Consider the following 24894-nt stretch of genomic DNA (forward strand, 5'->3'; position numbering starts at 1 on the left):
TAAAACTATAGATATTAAATATTTATAAATATTTATTAAAATACTACGAAATAATAAACATTTATAAAATATTTATAAATAAACTGCACATATACAGAGAAGACATTGCACACGTCAGATTTATAACATTATGCGTTTTTCAGATAATAATGTGATGAAGCGTTTCCGTCGTAGGAATTCGTAATAATGAGATATACCATTCTAGAAATATTGTTCTCATGTCTACTATGTCGTTAATTTTTCAATAAGCTCATTCTCTAAATAGACCGTGCAAGTAATGAAGTTTTAATCCAAAGAACTATCGCGAGAGAGATAATAAAGTCGTGTGTCTAGGAGTGTTTATTTATATAACGTGCACTTAAGAGGGCGGTAGATAAATTTATAAGGCGCCTGAATGAGTAGTCGGTGGCAAAATATCAGGTGTTACCTTCACTGTCATGAGAGCCTATTTCAACGCGATTTATACCGCAGCCCGCAGGCGTGGGTGGTTCAATAATTATTCAAGTTTCTCGAGTGTTATTTTCTTATTTCTGTTGACATACTAATAATTTAATAAGTAAACACTTGCATTAATTTGCAATTGTAGTACTACCCATATACCTATACTATTTCTTATTGTTATTTTTATTTAAAGCTACATTTTCAATAAAAAAGCGATTATTAAATATTGGTATATACTTTTCCTAATTTTACTCGACAGAATCATTTATTAATTCTGAAAGAAATACACAGTTAACAAATTTATTTCGTGTAATAAATTTTGTGCAATAAATTTTTATAACTGCACTGCTTATGCAAGTTTTATCAATCTCTTTATAAAGATAAATGTTATAAGTTTGAAATTAACTCTAGGCTAATCTTACCTGATAGAATTTTATTATAATTAGTATTTTATAAACTAAAGAATATAGAGTTAACAAATTTATTTTTTGCAATAAATTTTTATGCTTAAGTATATCGTTTATGCAGGTTTTCTAAGTTCTTTTCTAAAAACAAATGTTATAAATTTGAAATTAATAGAAGCTAAAATCTTAGCTCTGATGTAACAAATGTTATAAGTTAGAAATCAATAGATAGGAGCTAATCTTAGCTGATAAGATTGTGTTATAATTAGTATAGTTCATAACATTACATATTTCCAAAATGTATGACGCTGTTATTCTTAGAGTCATAACGACTGGCTCCGAATCAATTCTCCAGCACCCGCAGATTCCCCTATCACTCGTGAATCACTCCAAACCATTTAATCTTGATGGCCGATAACCATGCGTTTCATTTGATGGTCGATACGATTGGCTCTCTCGGATGCGACGCAATTCATGAAATTGGAAGCCATGCATCTCCATCCTCTTATCGCGTATTGCTCTTACATTTTTTAAACCAAATGTCATTAATAATTTCAACGCGGTTTCAAATAAATGCTCCGTGTCAATCGAATATTTTTCTTTTTTTTATAATTTCTGAACATAACTCCGCTCTTTTATTGATTGCATTTTATCATGACGTATTCATCGGTAGAAATTTTTACTTTTATCTTTGAGCTCTCGTACATCACATGCTACACACTAGAATGATACGATTGGCAGCGAATCAATAAGAACGAAGATGAACGATGTTTTCATCGTATTTCTGGAAAATTGAGTACTAAGGAGAGAGAGAGAGAGAGGTGGAACCATTTTCGTTTTACACAATGGGAACGAGGTCGCTGCAACTCCCTTAGGAATGCCATGTACGCCGTGGTGATAAAAGCATTCCGCCAAGTGCGACGATAGATACGGAAATAGGTATCTATAATATTGCATGTCTTTTTTGTTAGAAACGATAATGAAATAATAGACAAACACCATTTCGAGTTCTCGCGCCATTTATATTTATATGATTTTTATTCAAGAGAGCGCTTTCTCTTTCTATCAATTACTAACCAATTCACACTTTATTGATTAATACTTGATGGCTGCTACTGCTGTTGTATGCTTCAATAAATATATTTATATCCATGCTTGCAGATATAATATTGCGTTTAAAATTAAAGTTAACTTGCTCATCTTTTTCGTTTTTTCTTTCATTTACGAGGAACACTAATATTATTGTGACTAAGCGTTTTTAAATTGTCATATTACACCTTCCTACCATACATATTTTATAATTTATGACATTATTCAGCATAGCGTTTAATAAAATGGGGTCACTTTAAATAATTAATGCCGAAGATACCAGATCTTATACAATTCCTACGAAAAATTTCCGTCTTAAGAATTTTGCCAGGTTGGAACTTTAAAACATGGAGTTCGTTCAGTTCTTAAAGTACTTTCACGAGAACTTTTTTCAATTTTTTCTATTGCGTATACTTAAATTTTCACCATTTCAACTTGGAGATTTTCTTATTAATGTTTATTAAAGTTAAAGAACAAAACTCGATACAATTATTATTAGCGATAAAGCTATCATAATTCAGAAGATTTGCGCAAAAAAATATATACTTTTATTTCTAAAAGAAGGAAAAATGTATTAGATTTAATTTTGCTGATTAATACTTTTATTAAAGATAATTATTGTAATTTAATTATTTTTCTGAAATAACAAAGTTGCTATCTTATTTTATTGTCTTAACTAATTTAGCAATGTATCCTGCGATTTATTCTCTCCGATAAACATTTTGTAATGAATTTTTCTACAGTGTTATTTATAATGTAAATTAATGACATCAAAGTGGAATTATGCGTAATCTACATGTCCAATTTAAAGCAGATTTAATTGACGAGACGTGATTTATATCATCGTAATTAGATTCATTGGCCATATTAAATAAATTTTCCAAAGGTAGAATATTTGTATAATATTCAACACAACGTTATTGAAACAGTATAAAATTGGGATCATAATTTGATCATCGAAATTATTTTTATGCAGTGCTTGCATGATAGAATAAATTTCACTTCGTTATTATGTTATTAATTGTTATTTAAACCAAACGTTGTTGTTAATCTAGTCTAAAGTCAGTAGCTTGTAATTGTTGTATATGTAATATGGTAAATTAAATAATAAATGCTTGGTTTTTGCATTTATCCTCAAATGCCATCAGGTCATCAAATATCATCATGAATGCACATAAATTTCACATCGATCTTTTCAGTGTTAGAAAAAGGAATCGACTGAAGAAATCGCTCGTTACTAGGAGAGGCAAAGGATGCGTAAGAACACCTATGTTGCAGTTTGAAACTTCCTAAACGACATTCCCCGACATTCATGGCACCGAGAGGTTGCATTTCATTACAGCCTCAACTCGCTCGTACAAAAAGCGTTTACATTTATTTTCTCGTTGAGTCGGCCGAAAACTGCAGACCGTAGAAATAAATAACGGTCCCTACGGTCGTGTGAAAGAAATTATGGTACGCGAGCGGCTAAGTCGTTCTCGAGCTGACAGAAGTCGTTCCCGTTCGCTAATCTCACGAAGGTCTTATAAGTATTCATTCGCGAAGTTATAATGCCGTCGGCACCACTCCACCATGCCGTAGCAAAGCGGATTGGGAGAACCGAAGGGTGGTGTGCAGCTCATTCGAGGGCGGCTCGTGCAAGAGGAGCACAACTAGGTGGTATCTAGGTGGCGCAGCCGCGACAACTGGAAAATCGATACCCCATCGTGTGCCGGCGAACGAAACAGGCCGTCTTCCAGTACGCGGCTCGTGCGCACGAGGTAAACACGGCGATCACAATCGGATCGACAATCGGAATGGAGTGACGTGTGAAAAGTGAGGTCAGCCGATTGCCTCCAGTCCGATTGTCAGAGCCAGCATCATGGTACGCTTCCGTACGGAAGATGACTCGATGACTCAATAACTGCGCGCGACATCGACGGGTGCTGATGATTGCGCTACCGATTGCAGCTCGGAGCGAACTGTGATAACCCGTGAGGGTTTGTTCCGATCACACGTTGAAGTCTGTCAGCACCTGTGCGACGTCAAAGGCGTGCGTTCATTCCCTGATTATAATTACAATTATATCATTTCTCTCCTTGTATGTGCAGTACGGTTTTGTGAATTACGCCCTCGAGCTCCTGGTCGTGAAGACCTTCGGCAATGAGACATGGGAGACAATAAAGTAGGTAAAAAATAGATCATCTTCATTGTCTTTCATGTTTTTTTTCTCTCGCACGGTTTTTTATACACCTACGCGTGCAACCCTCGCGTAATCTTTACAACGCGGCGCGGCGTTTCGCTTGGCTACCGTCGGACAGGCAATCAAGTGTTGACATAGGTCAATTAGAAAAAGAATAGTTTGTGCATGAAATCGAATATCATTTTATTATGATCTATATACGGATATGTATATGATATCATATTACATGTCATATTGCGCCCACATGCATTCATCAAGATTGTTATGCCACGTGCGAAGCAGGTTCTTTCCTCGTTGTTTATTAATATTGAAAATTATAGAGATGTCATTTTTCTTTGTGTCTTCCCACTTCATATATATTTATATATTATTTGTGATTTCTACTGAAAGGTTTTAAAACATTAAAAAAATTTTTTTATTTTTAGATACCCTAATTTTATTTCACAGAAATAAGAGAGAGAGAGAGAGAGAGAGAGAGAGAGAGAGAGAGATTGCAAATTCTTAACTTTCTTAAAAACTAAGTAAATAAATTTTAAAATACAAATTAATTTTCTTATTAATTATCGCGCTATTTTAATAATGTATTGTAAATATGTTGTACATTGTTAAATTCATAATGTCAATATTCAATTTGAATTATTTTTAATTATTTTTATAGGTCGTCACTACTTCTATTCAATATATCACTAATTTAACTAAAACTTGGAATTAAACAATCTAATTCAAGAAAATGATAACTGAATTTAATTCAAATTTAATTGATTACTTACTTATAGTTATAAGTGCATATGTTGTTTACTTTGAAATTATCTAGAAATAAATTGATTTACATTTTAGAAGTAAAAAAACAATAAAATATTATTTTTTAAATTTACTATTGCTTCTTTGATGTCTAACAGTGTATATTGGTTATATTTTAATTTTTCGTTATAAAAACATCCTGAAGCATATATTCACGCGCTTATTATAAATGCAGATTATTTTATGAACAAAATAGGTACCGTTTAAAATTACCTGTGAGAGAGCCAATTTACCCACACTGAACGAAGTTTGTAATATTACCAGCAAAATTGGGTTGCAGAATATTGTTGGCTAATATCGGAAGCATCATCTGGTTTTATAACAACATCGTCACAATTACGAAATACTGCACTTGACATATTTTAAAATATAATCTTCAACAATGTTACTTAAAGAAAGAAGTTACATTTTAATAAATATTTTAATGACAATTTTAATATATTAAAATTTTACTATATTAAATATATATATTTAATATACTCTAAATATAAAAGACATAATAATTACAATTATTAATTACAAGACAATATAAAGATTATTACCTATCTTTATGATCATATAATATTAATCTTTATTACTAATATTATTTTAATTATTATTACTATTATATAATTACTTTATCGTTAGCAATTTCTCTTATAAGTATCTTCTTCTAAAGAACTTTTCTGAAAGATGTTGTAAGTTGTTCCGTGATATGAATATTGGTAAAGCTGTTGCAGAAGCTTTCAAAAGATGCTGAGGTAAGCTTTGAGTGTGACACCTGATATCTATATCAAAGAACCGAACTATTTTGAACACTTGACACATAAATTGAATGACAGCAAGAAGTTGTCGTAAAGTTCTTAATAAATTGTCTATCTTTTAAAATTTCTATAATTTAATGTTAATACATTTAGGATTTAAAAATCTGTATACAAATATTTTAAATTAATAATTAATTGTTGTAAAATGGTAAATTTGAAAATGAGTGTTGAATTTTATAAAAGAATTATATATTATTTAGAAATTATTATATATATATTTTTCTTATTATGGGGAATTTTCTCTTACAATTGCATTGATGGTTTAGAAAAGATGCAGCGGTTAATATGGAAGGACAGTTTCTGGTGCGGCAGATCTATGAAGACGAGATTACCTATAATCTGATATCCGCAGCTGTCAATAAACTTAGTATGTATGCGACAGAATGCGAGATAAGTCCATTGTGCCGACTGATTTGTAACAGGAAATTTTACTAGACATCTTGTGCTCTAGATATTCCTGCTAATGAAATACTTGAATTGTTCGGTCGAATGTTCTTCGAGTTCTGCCAAGATTCCGGCTATGACAAGATTCTTCAAGTTCTTGGAGCAACACCTAGAGATTTTTTGCAGGTAAATTTTAAAGAATGCAGTAAATTACAGATTTCAATAATAAATGTCAATTATAGATTTCTCTTATATGATCAGTTTATTGCGCTTGGTCATACTGGTTTATCGACATAAAAAGGTAGAATCTTATACTCAATCTCGCGCTTCAGATTTCTCGTTTACTGCTTTAATAGCAATTAAATCGTACGTTTCCCGCAATTGATACATATCTTGTTACTGTAATTTATCACTAAACCATTTGCTAAATCACAGTAGAACAGGATATACGTGAGTAAAGATAAATGAATAAATTAGAAAGCCTTACCGTTAAATTATCTCCAGTTAATTTTATATTTTCTAAAAATACTAATAAATATGTAATTAAATAATAATCATTAATTAACTAATATAAATTATTAGTAACATTACAAAAACATAAAGGTAAGCATCATTCTTTTTAATGAGGAAAAAAATTTTTAATTTATATTGCTATACAGCGGTACTCTTAATTTTAAACGTACATTTAATCTCTCTCAATTACTCATTTCGCGTAAAAGAAAACAGCGCAATTAAATTCAACCTGTGGTTGAATACCTGTGGTATTTTTCTGCAGATTTTTATACATTATTTCGTTTACACTTTATAGTATAATACTGAGAATTACAATGTAAATTGCTTCAAGCATTTATATCAGCTGCTGTAAAACTAAATTTTATATGAACTTCTCTTTTCTTTCAATATTTGATATATTAACTTCAATATGTTAACTGTATACAACGTAATATTTATTACCTTGTATTTTATAAAAATAACGAAAATCTATTCAAATATATTTACAAGGATTATGTATTATTGTAGCACCGAGAATATTTTTATCGAAGATATATATACATTTTAAATTCATATTTGATATTGGAAACAATGGGTGCACGTTATCAGACATATGTATAGGTACACGTCGGCATCACATTGCAGAATTTGGACGCGCTTCACGATCATTTGGGTACGTTATATCCGGGCATGAGGGCACCATCGTTTAGATGTACAGAGAGACCCGAGGATGGCGCGCTTATTTTGCATTATTATTCAGATCGACCTGGTTTGGAACACATTGTTATTGGAATTGTTAAGGTATTCTATTTCTTTCTGATAAAAATATGATTTATTATTATGCAAGACTCGAGAAAAATCAAAATCGTGAAATGAAATTTAATTCTATTCTGGAATATTTCCTGAAAATACGTTCAACACTATAAAATATACAAAAATTCAGCTCCGAGAGAATTTCACGAGGAAAACTACAACGATTATTTTATATTTTAATGGAAATATTTTAACGAGAAGGATTAGTCGACAGTAAAGAAAGAATGATAGGAGACTTTTCGATTTATTTTTCTGAAATAGACCGTTGCGAAAAAACTGCACGGCACGGATGTTGACATGCAGATAGTGAAAACTAAAAGTGAATGCGATCATGTGCAATTCCTCATCACTGACACATCAGGGCCAGGTGTCGTATCGAATCCTATGATCGCTGAATTGGAAACATTGTCTGTCGGTGAGTGGTATATCACAGTTTCTTTCCAATAACACGTATCGGCACAAAAATCAATAAACTTGGCAAATGACGATAGAATCGCAAACGTAATGTTAAAAAAGTACAATGTTAAATAATTAAAAAGACTATTAACATGTATATTACAAAAAAAGAATAATAGGTACCTAATGAATTGTCGTAGAACCAAAGGTCAGCCCAACAACGTTCTGTCGAGTTTTTCCTTTTCATCTAATGTTTAACCGGAACCTTACCATAGTTCAAACCGGATGTACCATAACGCGTGTTATACCTCGCGTTTCTAGCGGTCATTGCAAACTAAGCGACATTCTCTTAACTGTGAGTTGACGAGCATCAAACAATATGTTCATTATAGTCAATACGTAGTTCACCTTTTGTCTTTGCTTCGTCACAAATTCATTTTTGTACTTCGATGTTTTTTATATCTCATTCGGACTATTGATTTTGAACGCTTGGCATTTCATCGACTAATTAATCACAGACCAATGAGAAAACGTGTTATTTTTCTTGTGCTATTTTTCTTGTGCTTGTTTTTTTTCGTGATACTAATTATTACAGCTCAGAAATGTATGAATTATGTATAAGAGAACTTTTGTTCGATAATATCGTTTCAGCATTTCATTGCTATTGCACGAAGTATTGTCTGCGCTGATATCGATCAATTTTCAATAAACCATCCTAATTATTCCCTGTCAAAGGAATTGCATTAGTACACAATGCCTGCCATTATATACATGCCTATAAGCACGTGAATGTATATCAAACGTAGCTTATTGTGACGGACACAGAGCGCGTTGTCCGAGCCATTCATTTAACATAATTTACGTTATTGTTCGTGCATAATTGTAATGTTGTCAATTAGCTCACCATCCCTCATTTTAAAAATCATAGACACATCAAGTGTGCTATTGCTACGAATATTCCGCCACGTAATTCTGTTTAAAGTTTAAAATAACCGCAATATCCAATGCATTTTAATTATACACCAATTTAATAAATTATTACGTGAAATTGGGTTAATTAATTGTCATTTGGAAATTTCATAGGTCAGACCGCATCTGGAATTAACATTTGAAAATATATTATCGCATATTAATACAGTATATGTGCTAAGAACGAAAAAAGGAGTTATGCTTGTCGATGCTGCCGAGGAGTATTCGAATTTACGTTTAAAGGTTAGTAATTTATAAAAATGAATCAACCCAAATAAGTTAACACCAACTAAAGTAACGTAATATCTGTGTTATGATTTCGCATTCAATAATATAAACGTAATACAAATGCATACAAATATAATTAATTATACAAACGTAATATAAATATAATCAATAATATAAACGTAACAGCACATGGTGCTACATAACAGTTATATTGTTGAGTGCAAAATTATAGGTAATATAGACATTATGTTTTAGTTACTTTTAGTTAGCGTCAACACGGAAAGAATAATTTTGCTAAAGTATTTAATAGTCAATACATAACTCAAAATAATTTTGTTCGACTATCAAAATAATTATGTAGGAAACTCAAGCATGATGAGCAGTGCTACAAAAAGTTTTAACATTCTAGCAACCAGTTTGAGCGTTCTACATAAATATCCACAAAAATTCATAACTTTATTAGACAGAGAACTGGCAAATGAGAGAAAAGAACGGAGCGTGTAATTGACTCTTGTTTATTTTCACGTAAACCTCAATACTTGTGTAACTTTCACTGGAATCAATGTCACAATAACAGAAATGTAGCATTCGCATTTTAATAATAATTCACACTTCAATAATTTCTAAAGGATTATATTCCATATGCAATAGTGGTAATGACATATATTCCTCTATATACTCTAGATAGCAAAATATCTGCAGTCTTCTAGCAGACTGTCAGCAGATTCGAACAGAAAATGACATGGCAGTCTGCCATCAACTGCGTCCGCATTAGGCTTGTATTCTGTTAACATCGCCTATCGCGATATAATGTGAAAGCAAATTATTGGCAGAAACTGAGCAGATCCTGCCGACATTATCTGAGATTCTATTATGTTTTTTTCTAGCAGTCTGTCAACAGTATTATGTACATCTAATTCTGTAACAATTCTGTTGCTATTTTGTTGGCATAGTGTGTAGCAGACATTTAAAAAAATCTGCTTTCTACAGATTTGTTATCTGAATAGTAATAGAAGAATCTTACCCATTGCACGCTGGGAGAACAGAATTGATACCAAACGACTGCTAATCTCAGATGACTTTGTTATCGCTGATGATGGCTTAACATCAAAACCGCCGTTCATATTTCAATAGAATCACCGAAGATTAATTTGATAATTTCCTATCCTCGTTTTTGATTGATGAAAGTTATTTTGATATTATTTATGTTACTATAATTATTTGTATTCACATGTTCCTAATAATCTATGCATATCTAATACAAAATATAATCTACTGCATATAATCTAATACAAAAAAATTAAAATGATAATCGGAGCCAAAATAGCACTTGACCATTGGCGATTGGCGATAGTGTTAAAGTAAACCGAAATGTTCGATTTTATTATAAAAATGTTATTCTAAATATATTATATATAATAATTTACGTTTTATTATTGCGCATCAATTATCGTTTCTTTCACGACTCTCATTTACGAGTTTTAAGATTTACAGTTGTTCTACATAAACATATTAATAGTCCAACGAAATTATTGTCAGATCTATACCTAGCTAATACTTCAAAACTGTTCTTTCCGTGTAGAATTAATAGAGAACTCTTTACAGTTTAATAACTGTTCCAGGGTCAAATGTTGTATATACCTGAGACCGATATGGTTATTTTTCTGTGTTACCCAAGTGTTATGAATCTGGATGACTTAACTAGGTAAGACCCACGTCTTTCCATAAATCTATTAAATGCTCTTCATTTACGTAATAAATCGGTATAACGGGATGGAAAAGTATATATAACTTATTACCATAAAAACTTCTACACAACCTCGTCGTATTAAGACTTGTTAAACTTGTTCTCCCTTCTTTTGCGGAAAGGGAAATCGCATCTTTTAGTATAAGATATTAACCTTATTTCTCTCGGTCAACTACGGAATTTTTTTTCGTTTGTGTTAAACGTAATTGGTTAAAGTTTCGTGTTGACATTGCTAAGTTTTATACGTGACGTATTACTTGATACGGCGAGGGGCGGGTTCTCATTATCCCGCTTGACAAACATTTCCACCGTCGCAATATCGTTCCGAGTTATTCTTTTGGCTCCAGGCGGGGTCTGTACTTGAGTGACGTCCCTCTACACGAATGGTTCTGATGTCTGAGCAGTTTGAGGCGGATTATAAATTGACGCGCAACTTAGAATTGCTCACCGATAAGTTGCAGCAGACGTATCGCGAACTCGACGGCGAGAAGCAGAAGACCGACAGGTAAGGATCTCCGCCCACGAAACTTCCTGATTATCTTTGCCACCGGTCTTGCTCGTCGTTTACCAGTAATTCGATTACGCGAGATCCACAACTCGTTCTTCGCAAATTGCTTTGGGAATCCTTCCGTTCGCGATTAACGGAAATGGATTTATGACGGGACACGATACCGCGAAATGGAGGGACCGACTTCCGTTTGCACTCGAGAAAAGCAGAAATCTTTTCCGAGATTTCCCGCAACCGAGACTTGCTTCGAAACTATCCAAATTTAATTTCTCTCAACGACTTGCGGAAATTTTTGCCGAGAACTGTTAATCCGATTAGGCAAAACTAGCGCGCGCGACACGACGGGAAGTTGCGACGTTGAATAAAAGATCATCTGTATTCACTGCAGGTTGCTTTACTCAGTGCTTCCTATTTCGGTGGCGAACGAGCTTAGGCATTCACGACCGGTACCAGCGAAAAAGTATGATTGCGTTACTCTTCTGTTCTCCGGAATAGTCGGTTTCGGAGCTTATTGCGCCGCTCATACAGATTCCAACAGCGCTATGAAGATCGTTAAGATGCTCAACGAACTGTACACGGCTTTTGACGTGTTAACTGACCCAAAAAAAAATCCTAATGTCTATAAGGTAAAACACGTACAATAAATATTTAATATTTGCAATTTTGAAACAGATTGTTACATACAGTTTTAGTCACAAGTATAAAACATCCTCAACTTCTTGTATTTTCTTAGACAAGGTGGTAATAAAATCCAAAAGAAAATTAATAAAATATTAAAATTATAAAAATTAAAGTTATAATATAAAGGTATAAAAATAAATATTATTTTTCAATAAAACTGTTTTTATTTATTTTTTATTAGATATTGAATGTTTACGTCAATGTTAGTGAGACGATTTATACTTTTGAGCTGTAGAAAATTATCATATATCTCTTACAAATAAAAAACATTTACATATTATATAAATCTTTGTGCGAAAATACTTTAAAAAGAGAAAATGTCCGACAAAATCACTCGCAAATATCATTTACGCGTATTAATAATACTTTTGGATTTTCTTAGGCTTCCATTAATTTCACTTTTGGTCGATCCATAGGTGGAGACTGTCGGTGATAAATATATGGCAGTGAGTGGATTGCCGGAACCCTGTCGTTGTCATGCACGATGCATCGCTCGTCTAGCGTTGGACATGATGGATCTCGCGGCGGATGAAGTGCAGATCGATGGGGAGCCCGTGGTACGTACAAGCTGTCTGCACTCCGCTAGGTATACTTTGATACATGACTATGTAACGAAATGCTTTGATCTGAGAAGAGTTGACAGTATAAGTCAATTTAAGATTGGACGTTAAACGTTACACGTTGTAGCGGGTAATATCGAAAGAGTTGCTGTTAAAGGAATTATCGAGACAGTCCGTCCGACGACTTTTGTAGAAAGTTGAAATCTTTTTCGTATTTTTATACAGTTAGACACACGTGTATGTGTGTGTGTGTATATATATATATATATGTATATATACATATATGTACCGTGTGCGCAAACCGTTTGCAATTTCCCGAGAGACAGCTGATGGCATGTTTCACTACTATTTTTGTATCTCTTTGCAAAGAAAACTAACTTCTTTCTCCGAGTGCAATGCAGTTCTCACGTTACTTAAATACTTAACAACGGATTACAGTTAGAACATTACGTGAAGTTCGCAATTCAATTCTGGAAAGAAAAGGAAAAAATTGACGCAACTTCAATGAATTTAAGTTTTAGTTAGCTGCAGATTATGCTAGTGATATAAAGTAAAGATACTTTTTACACTACATTACTAAAAATAAATAATCCTTTTAGAGTTTAGATAATTAATATTATACTTTTAGGTAAAAAATATGTTTATGGTAATTATTGCACCTATCATTCATAGAAACAGGAGAAAAAAATATATTCCTGGACTCAGTTTTTTATTAAAAATAGCACTATATGATTAGTGGGCGTTATTTCGGTTACACCCTGTATATCTAATACTATATTAATCATTTTTGAACTTCTTAAAAATTGATATAATATTATATTGTGAATATTATTTTACAGAAAATTACAATTGGAATACACAGTGGAGAAGTAGTTACTGGTGTAATCGGTCATCGAATGCCTCGTTACTGTTTATTCGGAAATACAGTAAATCTTACGAGTCGAACGGAGACCACCGGTCAACCAGGAAAGATTAACGTTTCGGAAGATGCTTATAGGTAAATTATTTTAAATAAATCTAATATATAAATATATAAATTATTTTATATATAATAAAATATATTAACGATTCCTCATTTTCGTAATTATATTTTATATATTTTTTTTTACTATACTATCTCTTTCATTCTTCTCAGATTGAACGAAAGTTGCTAACGGTTCACAACTTTGGTTTCCCGAACGCGTACATCATTACATTGTCTCATGACATACTTTCCATTATTCTTAAATGTTTCTGGCACTCACATCGCGAGCGTATACAAGAGTATCCCTCACAAAGTTTTTCTCTAATTCCCAAGATTCATTAACATAGCGTCATTATAAGACTATCACCCGACCTTCTGAACTTGACTTTTTCTCAAACCTTAGACCTTAGACCTACTTGAGCGTCTCGCGCGAGATTTCGCTTTCTGCATATATCAAGTATTCCACATAAAGTCTGATATATATTTAAATATACGATTCGTATCTATATATCAAAATCTTTGCCGTAGTTTGGCTCTACTTTCTCTACCCATATATTTCGCTGAACTGTAAGTCCAGGATTCGAACTTTATACAATGACTTTAAAAGACTTTGACGCGCATTTTCTGGATTCTGCAGTCGAATGGACAGAAAGTACGTTTTATCGAATCACATGAAATTTTAAGACACTGCGTATAAACGTATATGATAAAATATTTCTAAGATTCAGTGCTAAAACAAAATAGAACAGTCGATACCGATTATCCCTCGAACGAGTCGTCAGTCTTGCAATAGATCCAGATAATTTCGCAGAGATTCTGGTATCTGTAGTTTCTTGATACCGTGAGGCAATGCCCAATTGTTATGGAGGATCTCACGAATTCGGCAACGACACAGATGTCTAAGTTCCGCCGGACAAATTCCGCTACGTTCCGAAGGTATTAGATTTCGATTCGCCAGGTTGGGATACCGCTCGTACAAAGAGATACTGAATATACCGCTGTGAGCGGCGATGTGATCAGGAATTCTGATATAGACAGCGATCACAGTTCGCAGTAGCAGCTTCAGGCACATCAGCAGGTGTTCCGGATAAACGACTTCCTCCTGTCCGGGTTGTGCCTCGTACTCGCTCAGTTTTGTCAGAATCATCTCCATCGGCGACGGAGCCAGTTTGTCGGATTCGACTGAAGCACCGTAACGTATCATGATCAAGAGGATGTCCGGTGCGCCGTGTTGGATCGCGACCCTGAGAGGCAGAACCTGTCCATACGACTCCATGGACACGTCGATGAAACGTCTTTTTATCGGCGAGGACTCGCAACGGTACTCCAATCGACCGCTAATTGCGTGATCCAAAAAGTACACGAGAGCCCGGATGTTCTCTTCGCGATCATTAAAGTCGCACTTCCAGCCCGACAGGAAATGCGTTACGCGCGTGCCGAAGATTGCCCCGACGAGTAATCGTTCGAACGTCTTCTCGCAGTAGAATATGTCATTTAGCAGTCGACTGACAATCGCATTATTGTTGATATTCCAGTCGTAGCACAGCTTCGCTGCCACGTAAAGAACATTGTGAAACTTGCCAAGTAAACAGATCGATCCGTTCTCCATCATCGTGATATTGTGATAACGCAGAGCTGAGAGGACTATCCTCTCGCATACGTCCTGCTTGTCGAGATCTTCCGCTGGAAGCATCAAACAGGAAGCATCAACAGTGATTCATGAGCCCATCGGTTGTAAAATGATGGAGCAAGTAAAAAGTCGTGGAATTTATTCACGTAAAACCCGAGCGAGACGAAGATGTAAATTATTCTGGAATTCATGACGATGCGTTTGCGGCGCGTGGTATTTTTCACCGTTACTGCAACGGCATTGGCGAAACAACGAAGACAAATAGAAAGGATTAGGCACGGTTTAATGTAACGGTAAGATCATAATGGGCGGCGATACCTCTGCGTGTTTGAGGCATTCCCGTAGGAGACGGATGAGAATTTAGCACGGATAAAACTATATGTCGTTAATATCGCGGAACCACGAAGGTATATCGTCTGTGAATTTAAGAATTTTCTGTCGGACTTGCGGGTAATAAAATGATATTATCATACTGATGATTATCGATTCTCAAAGCGGTCCATTTGTAACTTACGCGTCTCGCGCGTAAACATGCGTATATACAGAACGTTGATATCATAAATCTTATTTATACCTTCTGCACAACTGTTTATCACATCCGTGAAATAACTGACCAGCTCGCGACGTTTGTATCGCGAGGCTAAGCAACTGCGTTCCATTTCCGAGAACAGTCTGTCGAAATAACAATCTATCAGTACCTCCATGATCTTCGAGTGATTTTAATTAGGCAAGGAGCAACACAAAAAGTTTAGTATAATTTCAATGACAGGTAAATATCGCGCAACAGTCGTAGCAAACGTTCACATTTTAATGATTATCAGCAGAAGAAACGAGCCAGGGCTCACACGGCGGAGCTAATTCGATTAGACGTAAAATACGCATTTTAGAGGTTTCTTTGATGCACCCTTCCTAGGAGAACCTACATTCATGCTGAAAAAAGCTACGGCAGGCTTCTTATACTTCATATATATGTATACAAAAGTCAAGATTTTAAATACGATAAATCGCTACGTTGATAGAGAAATGACACAAATAAAAAATCAGTTTTGAGATAACAAAAGGAAATCGACTCTCTAAAGGCAAAATATTTCGTAAAATAGGAAATAATAACATATATCATTCCTTTTTTAAACACATAATTAAAACATACAGGTTCTACTGATCCTAATGACCCAGAGACTTTTTCTAAGAATTTTTAAGTAGTATGATTTAGAATAATTTCATAATTCTAAACTTAAAGAATTTTAAAACAATAAAATTATATGTTTTTTTAAAAAAATGTGTTATAGATTAAATGGCTGTTATATTAACGTTAAAGTTTTCACAAACGTTTATACGATTTGTTGCAGATATCTTTGTATGCCTGAAAATCAAGATCCGCAGTTTCTTTTGGAATATAGAGGTCCTGTCTCTATGAAGGGAAAATCCGAGCCTATGAACGTGTGGTTCCTGTCTAGAGAAAGAGAGCTAACATCGTAAATTGTTTTACAACAATAAATTTTATAGCAATAATTTCGAGAAATCATTTTTGAGATTAACATGAATGTAATAAAATATGTATATTTATTTAAGAAAAAAAGCTAATAATTAAGATAATGTTTTAACAATAAGTCTGTTTCGTTCAAATTATGAGTATGCGTTTAATATATCAAAAAGTTTATAAAGAGGTTATCATATCGGAACATCATCGATGTTCCACGATAATTCACAAGCAAATTGTAAAGTCGAGCGTCGACACTTCGTCTTCGACTCGACAGGCTGTTCAGCAATCGTGAGTGTACAAGGCAATCAAATATAATCGTTATTTATTTGGCGACATTACGGCGGTAAAATTTCCTTTCCCGTTTCGCGCGACCCACGTTACTCGACAGGTCATCAATAACCGCTTCCAGCGTGGAGGTCACCGACGTGAAATGTCCTCTGCCCTCTTAGCCGGAAAAAATCAGCAAGAATAACAGATGGATAGATGGCCTACGCTGTACTCACAAATAGGAGGCGTAACGGAACTTGTTCTAGTCACCTTTAAGCCTAATACACGTTACAAGGTCAATCTAATGGATTTTTCAAACATTCTATTCGCTCTTAAGAACGCTAATGATGTCTATTTCTGTCTTACACAATGAAGCTTTATATAAATTAAAAAAATAATATATTAAACTATCTTTAGAAGTAGTTACATTTATTTTTCTGTACAATTGTATAATTTGCAGTAATCATAACTGTTGCGTTTAATTTTCAAATCATTGCTTTTATTAGCATAGCATGTGATCATAAGCGTGATCAAAATAATGATTTTTTAAACTAACATATATAGTTGTATATTAATATTAACTAGTAAGCGAATGATTATTAAACTGATTAATTTTAGTGCATGATAAGCATTATCCAATGGATAAGCAAAACGCACTGTCACCATCATTCAACTGATATACCGTTTTAAGATGTTCTAAATTTACGCGATTCTTTAATCATTTAATATAAATAATTATTAGCTAGATACATATTAGGTTGGAACAAAAGTCCGTAGTGTTACTTCATTTGTATCATGGTTTAGAAAAACGTGATACAAAAATGAAGTAAAATGTTTTTGAAAAAAAAATTGCAATTATATACCATTCGATAAACAAAAATTTCAGCTTTAAGAATTTGTTTTTTTAATTACAGTATGATATTATAATTTTTAACGCAGTTATGAGTAATCAAAATTAAAATGCGTCTTTCATTTAATCCGCGATAACTCAGTAATAAAAAACTTTAGAAATATATTTTTAAGAAACAATTTGGGAAAACTTTAAGTTTTCATATTAGAAAGTTCAAAATTTTTGCAAGTTTTTTAGGCACATTATAAGTCCATAAAGTGAGAAGAAAATTTTCTCCAGTAATTTTTTTTATATATAAAAATTATTAAACTCTCAGAACTCAAAAAATGTAATGACCTTTCAAAAGTAAAGATTTTAAAGTTTTAAACCCTTTTTTAAATTTAAATTTTGTTCATTTTTAACATACAATTGCTTTAATTTTAAAGTTCGCAGCGGTACGAACTTCTATTCTTCCCCGATATATAACGCTAATTTGACAAAAAAAGTTATGCACAGAGGAGTCGTATTTCGTAACTTTTAACGACAACGTCGATATCGTTATGTGTTCTTGCACAGTTTTTTTTACTACATGAAATATCTGCGCAATCATACTGTAACGATATCGACACTGTCATTAAGAGAATAAGATAACGTCATAGGAGCCATTATCTCGGAAACAATAACAGATACGATAAAATGCCAGGACTATTTCGATTTCTCTCTACAAGGTCGAGAAAGATCGAATGCATCGAAGTTATATTTATCATCGTTATCGAAAAAACGTCTAGACCTAATGTCTAAACCTGTGCACAATTCTTTTCCTTCCAAAGAATGTATATATACCTACTTGTTATAAAAGCAATTCTCTCTATAATTTTTCAGAGCACCTTTTAATACTTGTATAAAAGTACTTGTTTAAAGTATATTAAGTAGAGATATATCTACAAGAGTAAAAGACTTTACGTATGTAGAACGGAAATTTTTAAAAGAGATATTAGATCGCTAAAATGTATTTATGATAAGGAAATGAAAGGATTACTATAGCTACAGGTTGAATATTCCATATTAAATGTTATCTGAAATCATTGAAATCTTCTATATTTTTTATTCTCGACATTTTTCTTCAGTATCTACGCACACTGAATATTACAACATTCTCGAATTATCGAGCATGAAGAGATGTTTGGTAGATATCGAGCATAGCCTGCGGGCGATCGCGCTTTCCATTCACACGGCCATTCACGGGGTAGGTACACCATGCACGGATTATACGGCGAAACGATTCGACGAAGATGCTAAGGGGAGGAGTAACATTCTGTAGCATCGGCGGTGAAATTTTGGCAGGTGCACACGGACGATCGTGTATGTACGCACACACACACTTACATGGATCCTCGTGAAAGGCAGTGAACGGTAAAGAGTCAGGTATTTAAATAAGGAACCGGATGGTCGATCCAGCGGGTGGCTCGATAGAGGACGCCACGACCACCACTTCGCCCAGGCAGGTACCTGTCTGGCGACTACAAGCTGACTTGAGAGAGAACCCGTTCTCGTCCTTCCACGGTTCTCGCCTTTCTCCCCCTCCCCTCCCCTTCCTACCGGCATTGCACACCTTCTTCCCTGTAGACAGTTTCCCACTCCCGCTTTCGCTATGCCCATGGTCTCGGGGCCCGACTCCAGTCCCCACCCGGACCGTGAAACTGCATGAGTGAGTGTCAGCGGCACTCAGTACAGTTACTGACGTTCCGTGCTGTGAACGATCGCCCGTTGATCGTCGTCGTCATCATCGGCTTTAACATCCGAGTCGAGTGTAATCGAGTTTTACTATGCGCCGCTCTTGATACACATATGCGGTCTGTAAGTGGTGTTATCCTCTTCTCCACGGTCCCGAACGACCCGATCTCCCTCTCTTCTTCATCTCACGGACGATTTTCTCTTTCTCTTTTTGCGTACCAGTTCCGTATGTACCATCGCTCTCTCTCTCTCTCTTTCTCTCTCTCTCTTTCTCTCTCTCTTTTTCACGCGCAGCAGGTAATCCACGATCTCGCATGGCCACAGGTGCGCGCAAGGTGCTAACGTTTTCTCGATGAGCGGTGCCGCGGGGCCTTACGTTGCTCGGCCGATCGACCTGATTTGAACGGCGGTGCAATTCGTCAGGCTCTCCCATTCGTCGTCCTTGAGTGCGATCGACGAATCACGATTGATTGCCAGAATTTGAATAATTTCGCGGAGTGATCAGTGCTTGTCTGTGACAGGGTGCAGCCTTAATTGTGAATCTCAGCACATACAAAATTAATTAAATTATAAGATACATATTTTCTCGTGCAGGTATACATTTTCCTCTGCTCAATAATTGTAATATGGTCTATCAAGATCGAATAAAAATAATCTTTTCGATATCTTGAGAATCGTGGAAACCTTGAAGACATGTTGTGATAGCAAAAATTGAAATCTCTCTCTTGATTATGTATATATGATTTAATTACTCAATGTAAGGTTTCGATAAGAATTGATAAAAAGGATATAATAGTTTTAATAATAGATTTAAACGTTTAAATTGGCGATATCAAAGAAACAATATTATTAGTTCAATACTTCACTTACTGTATACGTTGCTAGTTGTCGAATGTGCTTAACGTGCGAACGTGCCGATGAAAAGCGGTCTGTCCCAACGGCACTCAATTTTGATCGAGTGTTGTTGTTTTGAATTGCAGTTTCAGGGCGAACTGTCCATGCTGCATTTGTGGTGAATTAATATTGCCATAAATCATAATAGTAAATCATATACCGTGTAAAACACGTGGCCATTTCGGGAAGTAGTTTTATCTGCGCGATTAACGTTTTTTTTTTATTGAACTACCGGACAAGTAAATGTAAATTTATCATACAAGAACGTGAGCCTTATCATGAATACGATTTGATTGCGATTCGGTCATGTAGTAAAGAGAAGGTCACGAAAGGAAAGAGAAAGAGAAACCCGTTAGGAGAGAGGCTTGAGTTAATCCTTGAACTTTCCAAATTCCTCGTCAAGGTGAAGCTTATGGAGTGAGCCACGGTAATTTGGTATGCACGTATGGATGAGATCATCACGATGACCGTACCTCCGCCACTATCTGCGAAGACACAGGCCCGGGATGCGAGCCAGGCCGCTCGGCAGACTGTGTCAATCCGGACCGTTTCCCCTTCCGTCTCGCTGCCTCTCGCTACCGGGCCCGGAGCAACGGTATTTGTCGGAGTAAGCGCTCCTACCGCCGATTCCGTGACAACCTGCAGGAGAAGAATCCCGGAAGTGCAATCGGCGAACGGAGGCTGCGAGGAGCGGAGCAACGTCGTCGAGTCGTCGCGGCAGCAGCGGTGGCAACAGTCGCAGCATCAGCAAGCCGCCCATATAGTGAAGATCAAGATCAATCCGGATGGCGACAAAAACAGTAAGGTGATATCGACGGTACGATTGACCCTGGACGAGAACGATCGAAATCACGAGATCGAGAACGGTATCGCGCGCGAACGTTCGAGCAGACGCGGCGACGATTCGGTGGTGGTGAGTGCGACAAACTTGGTGAACGAGCGACACTGCGCGAGTGCCGGTGCTGGTGACGGCTGTGTGAGGATCAGTGTCTTCAGCGGCGACCCGGCGACTGGGTCCGACAATCAGGAGCGCAACAATAACGACAACAGCAACAGCAACGACGACAGCGACAAGCGTAGCCAGGACGAAGACAGAAGTGATAACAGAGACATGGTGCACCGCGGTACCACCGAAACTCTGAACTCGTCCACCCTTGGGAGCCGTTCGAGCGCCTGTTTCTACTACAATTCATACCAGAGCCCGTTAAGCGGCATGGTGATGTCGAGCGGACAATGTTCGCCCAGCGACACCTTGGACAGCGGCACTTGCAGCGACCTTGACGGAACGCCACCGCCATTGCCAAAAAAGAAGAACTCCAGTACGGTGATCCTGTCCAACAGCACGCATAACCGGACTGGCAGCCTGACTAGCTTCGGCGCCGAGGTCGACAGCGACGACAATGAGAGCAACATCAGCTGCGACTCCTTGAACGGCGCCGAAGTGAACGGCGACACGAGTGAATATCGAGTGCACGAAACGCCGAAGGACATTGAGGAAACGGTGGGCGTTGTTGAGAAATTGGGTCGAATCACGCTGGCGAACGGCGTCAACGACATGATCGAAGAATCGAATGGCGTTCATCGTCAGGTCTCAATAACGGAACTCGGTTGCGCCCCGTGCTCGCCGGTGTCGTCGGCCAGCGTCTCGCCGTCACCATCCGGAACATCGTCCTTGTCGAAAGCATCCTCGACGCCGCGGGTGAGGAGCCCCGTAATCGAGCAGAACGGCCAATCGGCGTTGTCACCGATAATTAAAGAGTGCACATACGAAGAGAGGAAGCAACAGGAACAGGAAAGGATAGAGCAGGAGGAGTGCGTCAATGCCACTCAGAATCGGTCGACTGGTCACAAATACCTGTACGAGGACGACAGGTACTACAATTTTCACGTGAACGAGTTGCGCGGTAATAATAAGAACTCAAACGGCGAACACGGGGTAGCCGAGAACGACGAGTGTTTTGCCGGTTATAAAATCCACGACAAGGAAGCCATACGAAGTGCCAAAGGGACCGTGCGCGGTGTGAAGAACAGAGTACGAGCTGGCATCGCGACGTTCCTGCAGTCGCCTACCTCCAAGGTTTGAATCAATGGAATAATTTAATTTCTGATTCGCGTGCGAGATTATGGCCTATTTATAGTCGGTTCTTATATTTAACCCGGGAAAGTCACCTGATTTTTGTTGTAAACGATTACTTGGGAATTTGTACACTCCAATAAAAATCACTATTATTAACAATTTGTATATTATTGATTATTTTCTGATTTATTAGTACTTGAAAATATTATGAATGTAGATTTAATTATAATTTTTGTTAATAAAGTAAGTAAAAATCAAACAAATATTAAAAGTATTTCCAAAAAAAAATAAAACAATTTAAAATTAATATAATACTTTCTTTATTGCGGGGTTTTTCAATGGAATTGCATATTTGAATATTATGGTTTATTATTAAAGAATAATTATTAAATAAGAAAAAATATATTAAACAATTTTCATACAAAACAATAGTTTACAATAATTTACATTTTTTTGTTTATGTGTTATGACATCTTAAAGATATACTTAAGCTGGTCTTAAGTATAGTTTTAAGATATCATAAGCTAATCACAGAACCGTATTAGCATCTTAAGACTTTACTTATAAAACCGACTTAAAATAAGAGAGAGAGAGAGAGAGAGAAAGAATTACAAATACCAGCCTAAATTTAAAAAAACACAAATCAATTAACACATTAAGAGAAAAGTGTTTGGAAAAGTTTTTGGTAACAAAAATTACAATATCTTTTATATGTCAGCTATATTTTTTATATTTAGAACTATAAATATAATTATTATTATCAGTAATACATTATAGCAGTAATAATCATTATTATCAATAAAACATTATAGCAGTAATAATCATAAAAATGGAGCTATTATTATTTTATCATGCAATCATAATACCACTTTTCTTTCAATGTATGATTGCATAAGTGTATTTGTAAAAGTTCACGTATGCACAAAACGTAATAACGGGACGTGAATTATTTTAGGGATATTTATTCAATATAGAAAGCTACATTATTAATTTAACTTCAAAGAGTGAAAATTAGTTTACTGTGTATTTCGCGCATATATAGAGCGACAAAAAGAGGAATGTGGTTTATTTCATGAATATTCATTCAGTAAAAAGTTAAATTGTGTTTATTAAACTCTGAAGAACGTAATGAATTTACAGAACCACATCCGTTTTCAAACATATACAAAAATAGAGAACAGTGCGTAATTTCCAATGAAGTCAATCGGTGGAAAGCTTTTAAATTAATTTAGAATAAGTGCCATATTGATAATGTGTACCACTAAATTTATTGTACATATATATGTTAGGTTTATTTATACAAGAATATAACTAATAATGTTTTATTTATGAACTTGTATAACATTCTTCTTCGCATACTTTAAATATCAACCAATCGACGCGGTAGTAGTGCCAAGTAGTGCTCAACCTCGTAAACGACGGGTCGGCTTGTTATGCAAATCAGCTGCTGGCAAGTACCTGAGGTGCGTATTGATGAATCCGGAATCGGTATCGAGCAGCTCCGGCGCAAGCTTGCGTCAGGTTGAACGCTCAAATCCGTGCATCAAGCTGGGTGCACTTGATTCGCATGGTCTACGGGTCGACACGAAGCGTTAGATTTACAGTTAGATAGCCGTACCGTCCTCCATTGCTCGCCACTTTGAATCAGATGGCATGGATTAGTAACTATATCGTACATTCGAATTCGCATTCCACACATGTTTTACAAGACACAGTGAACTACGTCTTTGCAAATATAATTCTACACTGAAAGGAAGAATTTTTGGTATTTGTCTATAATTATGTATTACCATAGTTATAGTTATTATTATATATTGATAATAAAATATTAATAATAATAATTAATAAATAAATTTTTTATTATTGTTAGTAATAATAATTGCATATACAGTTTTATCAACAAATATATATAAAATATATTTAAAATAATGTTGTTGGCACTGAAAATTAAATATTATAATTATAGTTACTGTAACCATAAAAATGGTTGCAATTACTATAACTTAACTATAACTTCAATAGTTATATTTAATTACCAACTTATTTGTTGTAATAGAATTATACATACAGTTATTGTTACTAACGTTATAGCAGTAATAATCATATAATTATAGTAACATGTAATTATAGTTACAAATATTAAAAATTTTTCTTTTAGTATATATTTATCTATTCTCTCTAAAGAGTTCTCTCTAAAGCAGTAAGTGATTCTTGATAACTGATTACAAAACGTATAATTGATATATTGTGACACATAATTATTGATGCTTCAACTGTCCATATATATAACATTTTTTCCCAGGTATTTACACAAAAAATACATAAATACATAAATACATAAATAAACATCTTTAAAAAGCAAAAAGGAAAACATCATAGGCAACATTTACATAATGGACGTCTGCGAAGTTGCGACTTGTTGAACCGAGAAAAGAAAAAAGCTAAGTGATTTATCCATTTTTCGCATGGTAACGTGTTAGGATTTTATGACCAGTCTGAAATCACCAAGGGACTCTCT

General features: G+C 35.2%; 3 protein-coding genes across 5 annotated transcripts in view; 2 read left to right on the forward strand and 1 right to left on the reverse strand.

Moving 5' to 3' along the window:
• The first annotated feature begins 3683 nt into the window (after positions 1-3683).
• Positions 3684-16607, forward strand: Gycbeta100B (guanylate cyclase soluble subunit beta-1-like). Its single transcript, XM_018452446.1, is given in 15 exon segments — positions 3684-3798; positions 4025-4098; positions 5987-6087; positions 6172-6290; positions 7242-7397; positions 7671-7824; positions 8006-8160; positions 8889-9017; positions 10625-10707; positions 11097-11128; positions 11131-11254; positions 11646-11883; positions 12355-12495; positions 13338-13495; positions 16442-16607. Coding segments are annotated over 15 exon segments (1797 nt in total). The 5' UTR covers positions 3684-3795; the 3' UTR covers positions 16572-16607.
• stops (SOCS domain-containing protein stops) lies at positions 14178-15921 on the reverse strand. Its single transcript, XM_018452456.1, has 2 exons — positions 15667-15921; positions 14178-15145 (listed from the first exon to the last, which is right to left on the reverse strand). Exons 1-2 carry the CDS (start codon positions 15794-15796, stop codon positions 14241-14243), a joined length of 1035 nt encoding a protein of 344 aa, XP_018307958.1. The 5' UTR covers positions 15797-15921; the 3' UTR covers positions 14178-14240.
• A 2758-nt stretch (positions 16608-19365) lies between the features above and the next one.
• Positions 19366-24894, forward strand: part of LOC108725407 (glutaredoxin domain-containing cysteine-rich protein CG12206) — a 32583-nt gene continuing 27054 nt past the window's right edge. The window contains exons 1-2 of one of the 3 annotated variants that reach the window (XM_018452417.1): positions 19366-19528; positions 20703-22376. In XM_018452417.1, the coding sequence (XP_018307919.1) occupies positions 20745-22376 (1632 nt within the window). In that variant the 5' untranslated portion in view covers positions 19366-19528; positions 20703-20744. Of the gene's footprint in view, positions 19529-20260; positions 22377-24894 lie in introns of those variants that run through there. The other 2 variants (XM_018452436.1, XM_018452428.1) reach the window with 2 other exon arrangements.

The sequence above is a fragment of the Mycetomoellerius zeteki genome, unplaced genomic scaffold (genome assembly GCF_001594055.1).
Source record: "Mycetomoellerius zeteki isolate Tzet28-1 unplaced genomic scaffold, Tzet1.0 scaffold108, whole genome shotgun sequence".
NCBI classification, from domain to species: domain Eukaryota; kingdom Metazoa; phylum Arthropoda; class Insecta; order Hymenoptera; family Formicidae; genus Mycetomoellerius; species Mycetomoellerius zeteki.

Excerpts from the sequence above, each read along its gene's own strand:
- stops (XM_018452456.1), bottom strand. The coding sequence starts at position 15,796 with ATGGAGGTACTGATAGATTGTTATTTCGACAGACTGTTCTCGGAAATG. Across the intron at positions 15,146-15,666 it reads GATAAACAGTTGTGCAGAAG|CGGAAGATCTCGACAAGCAG; the intron begins GTATAAATAAGA and ends TGATGCTTCCAG.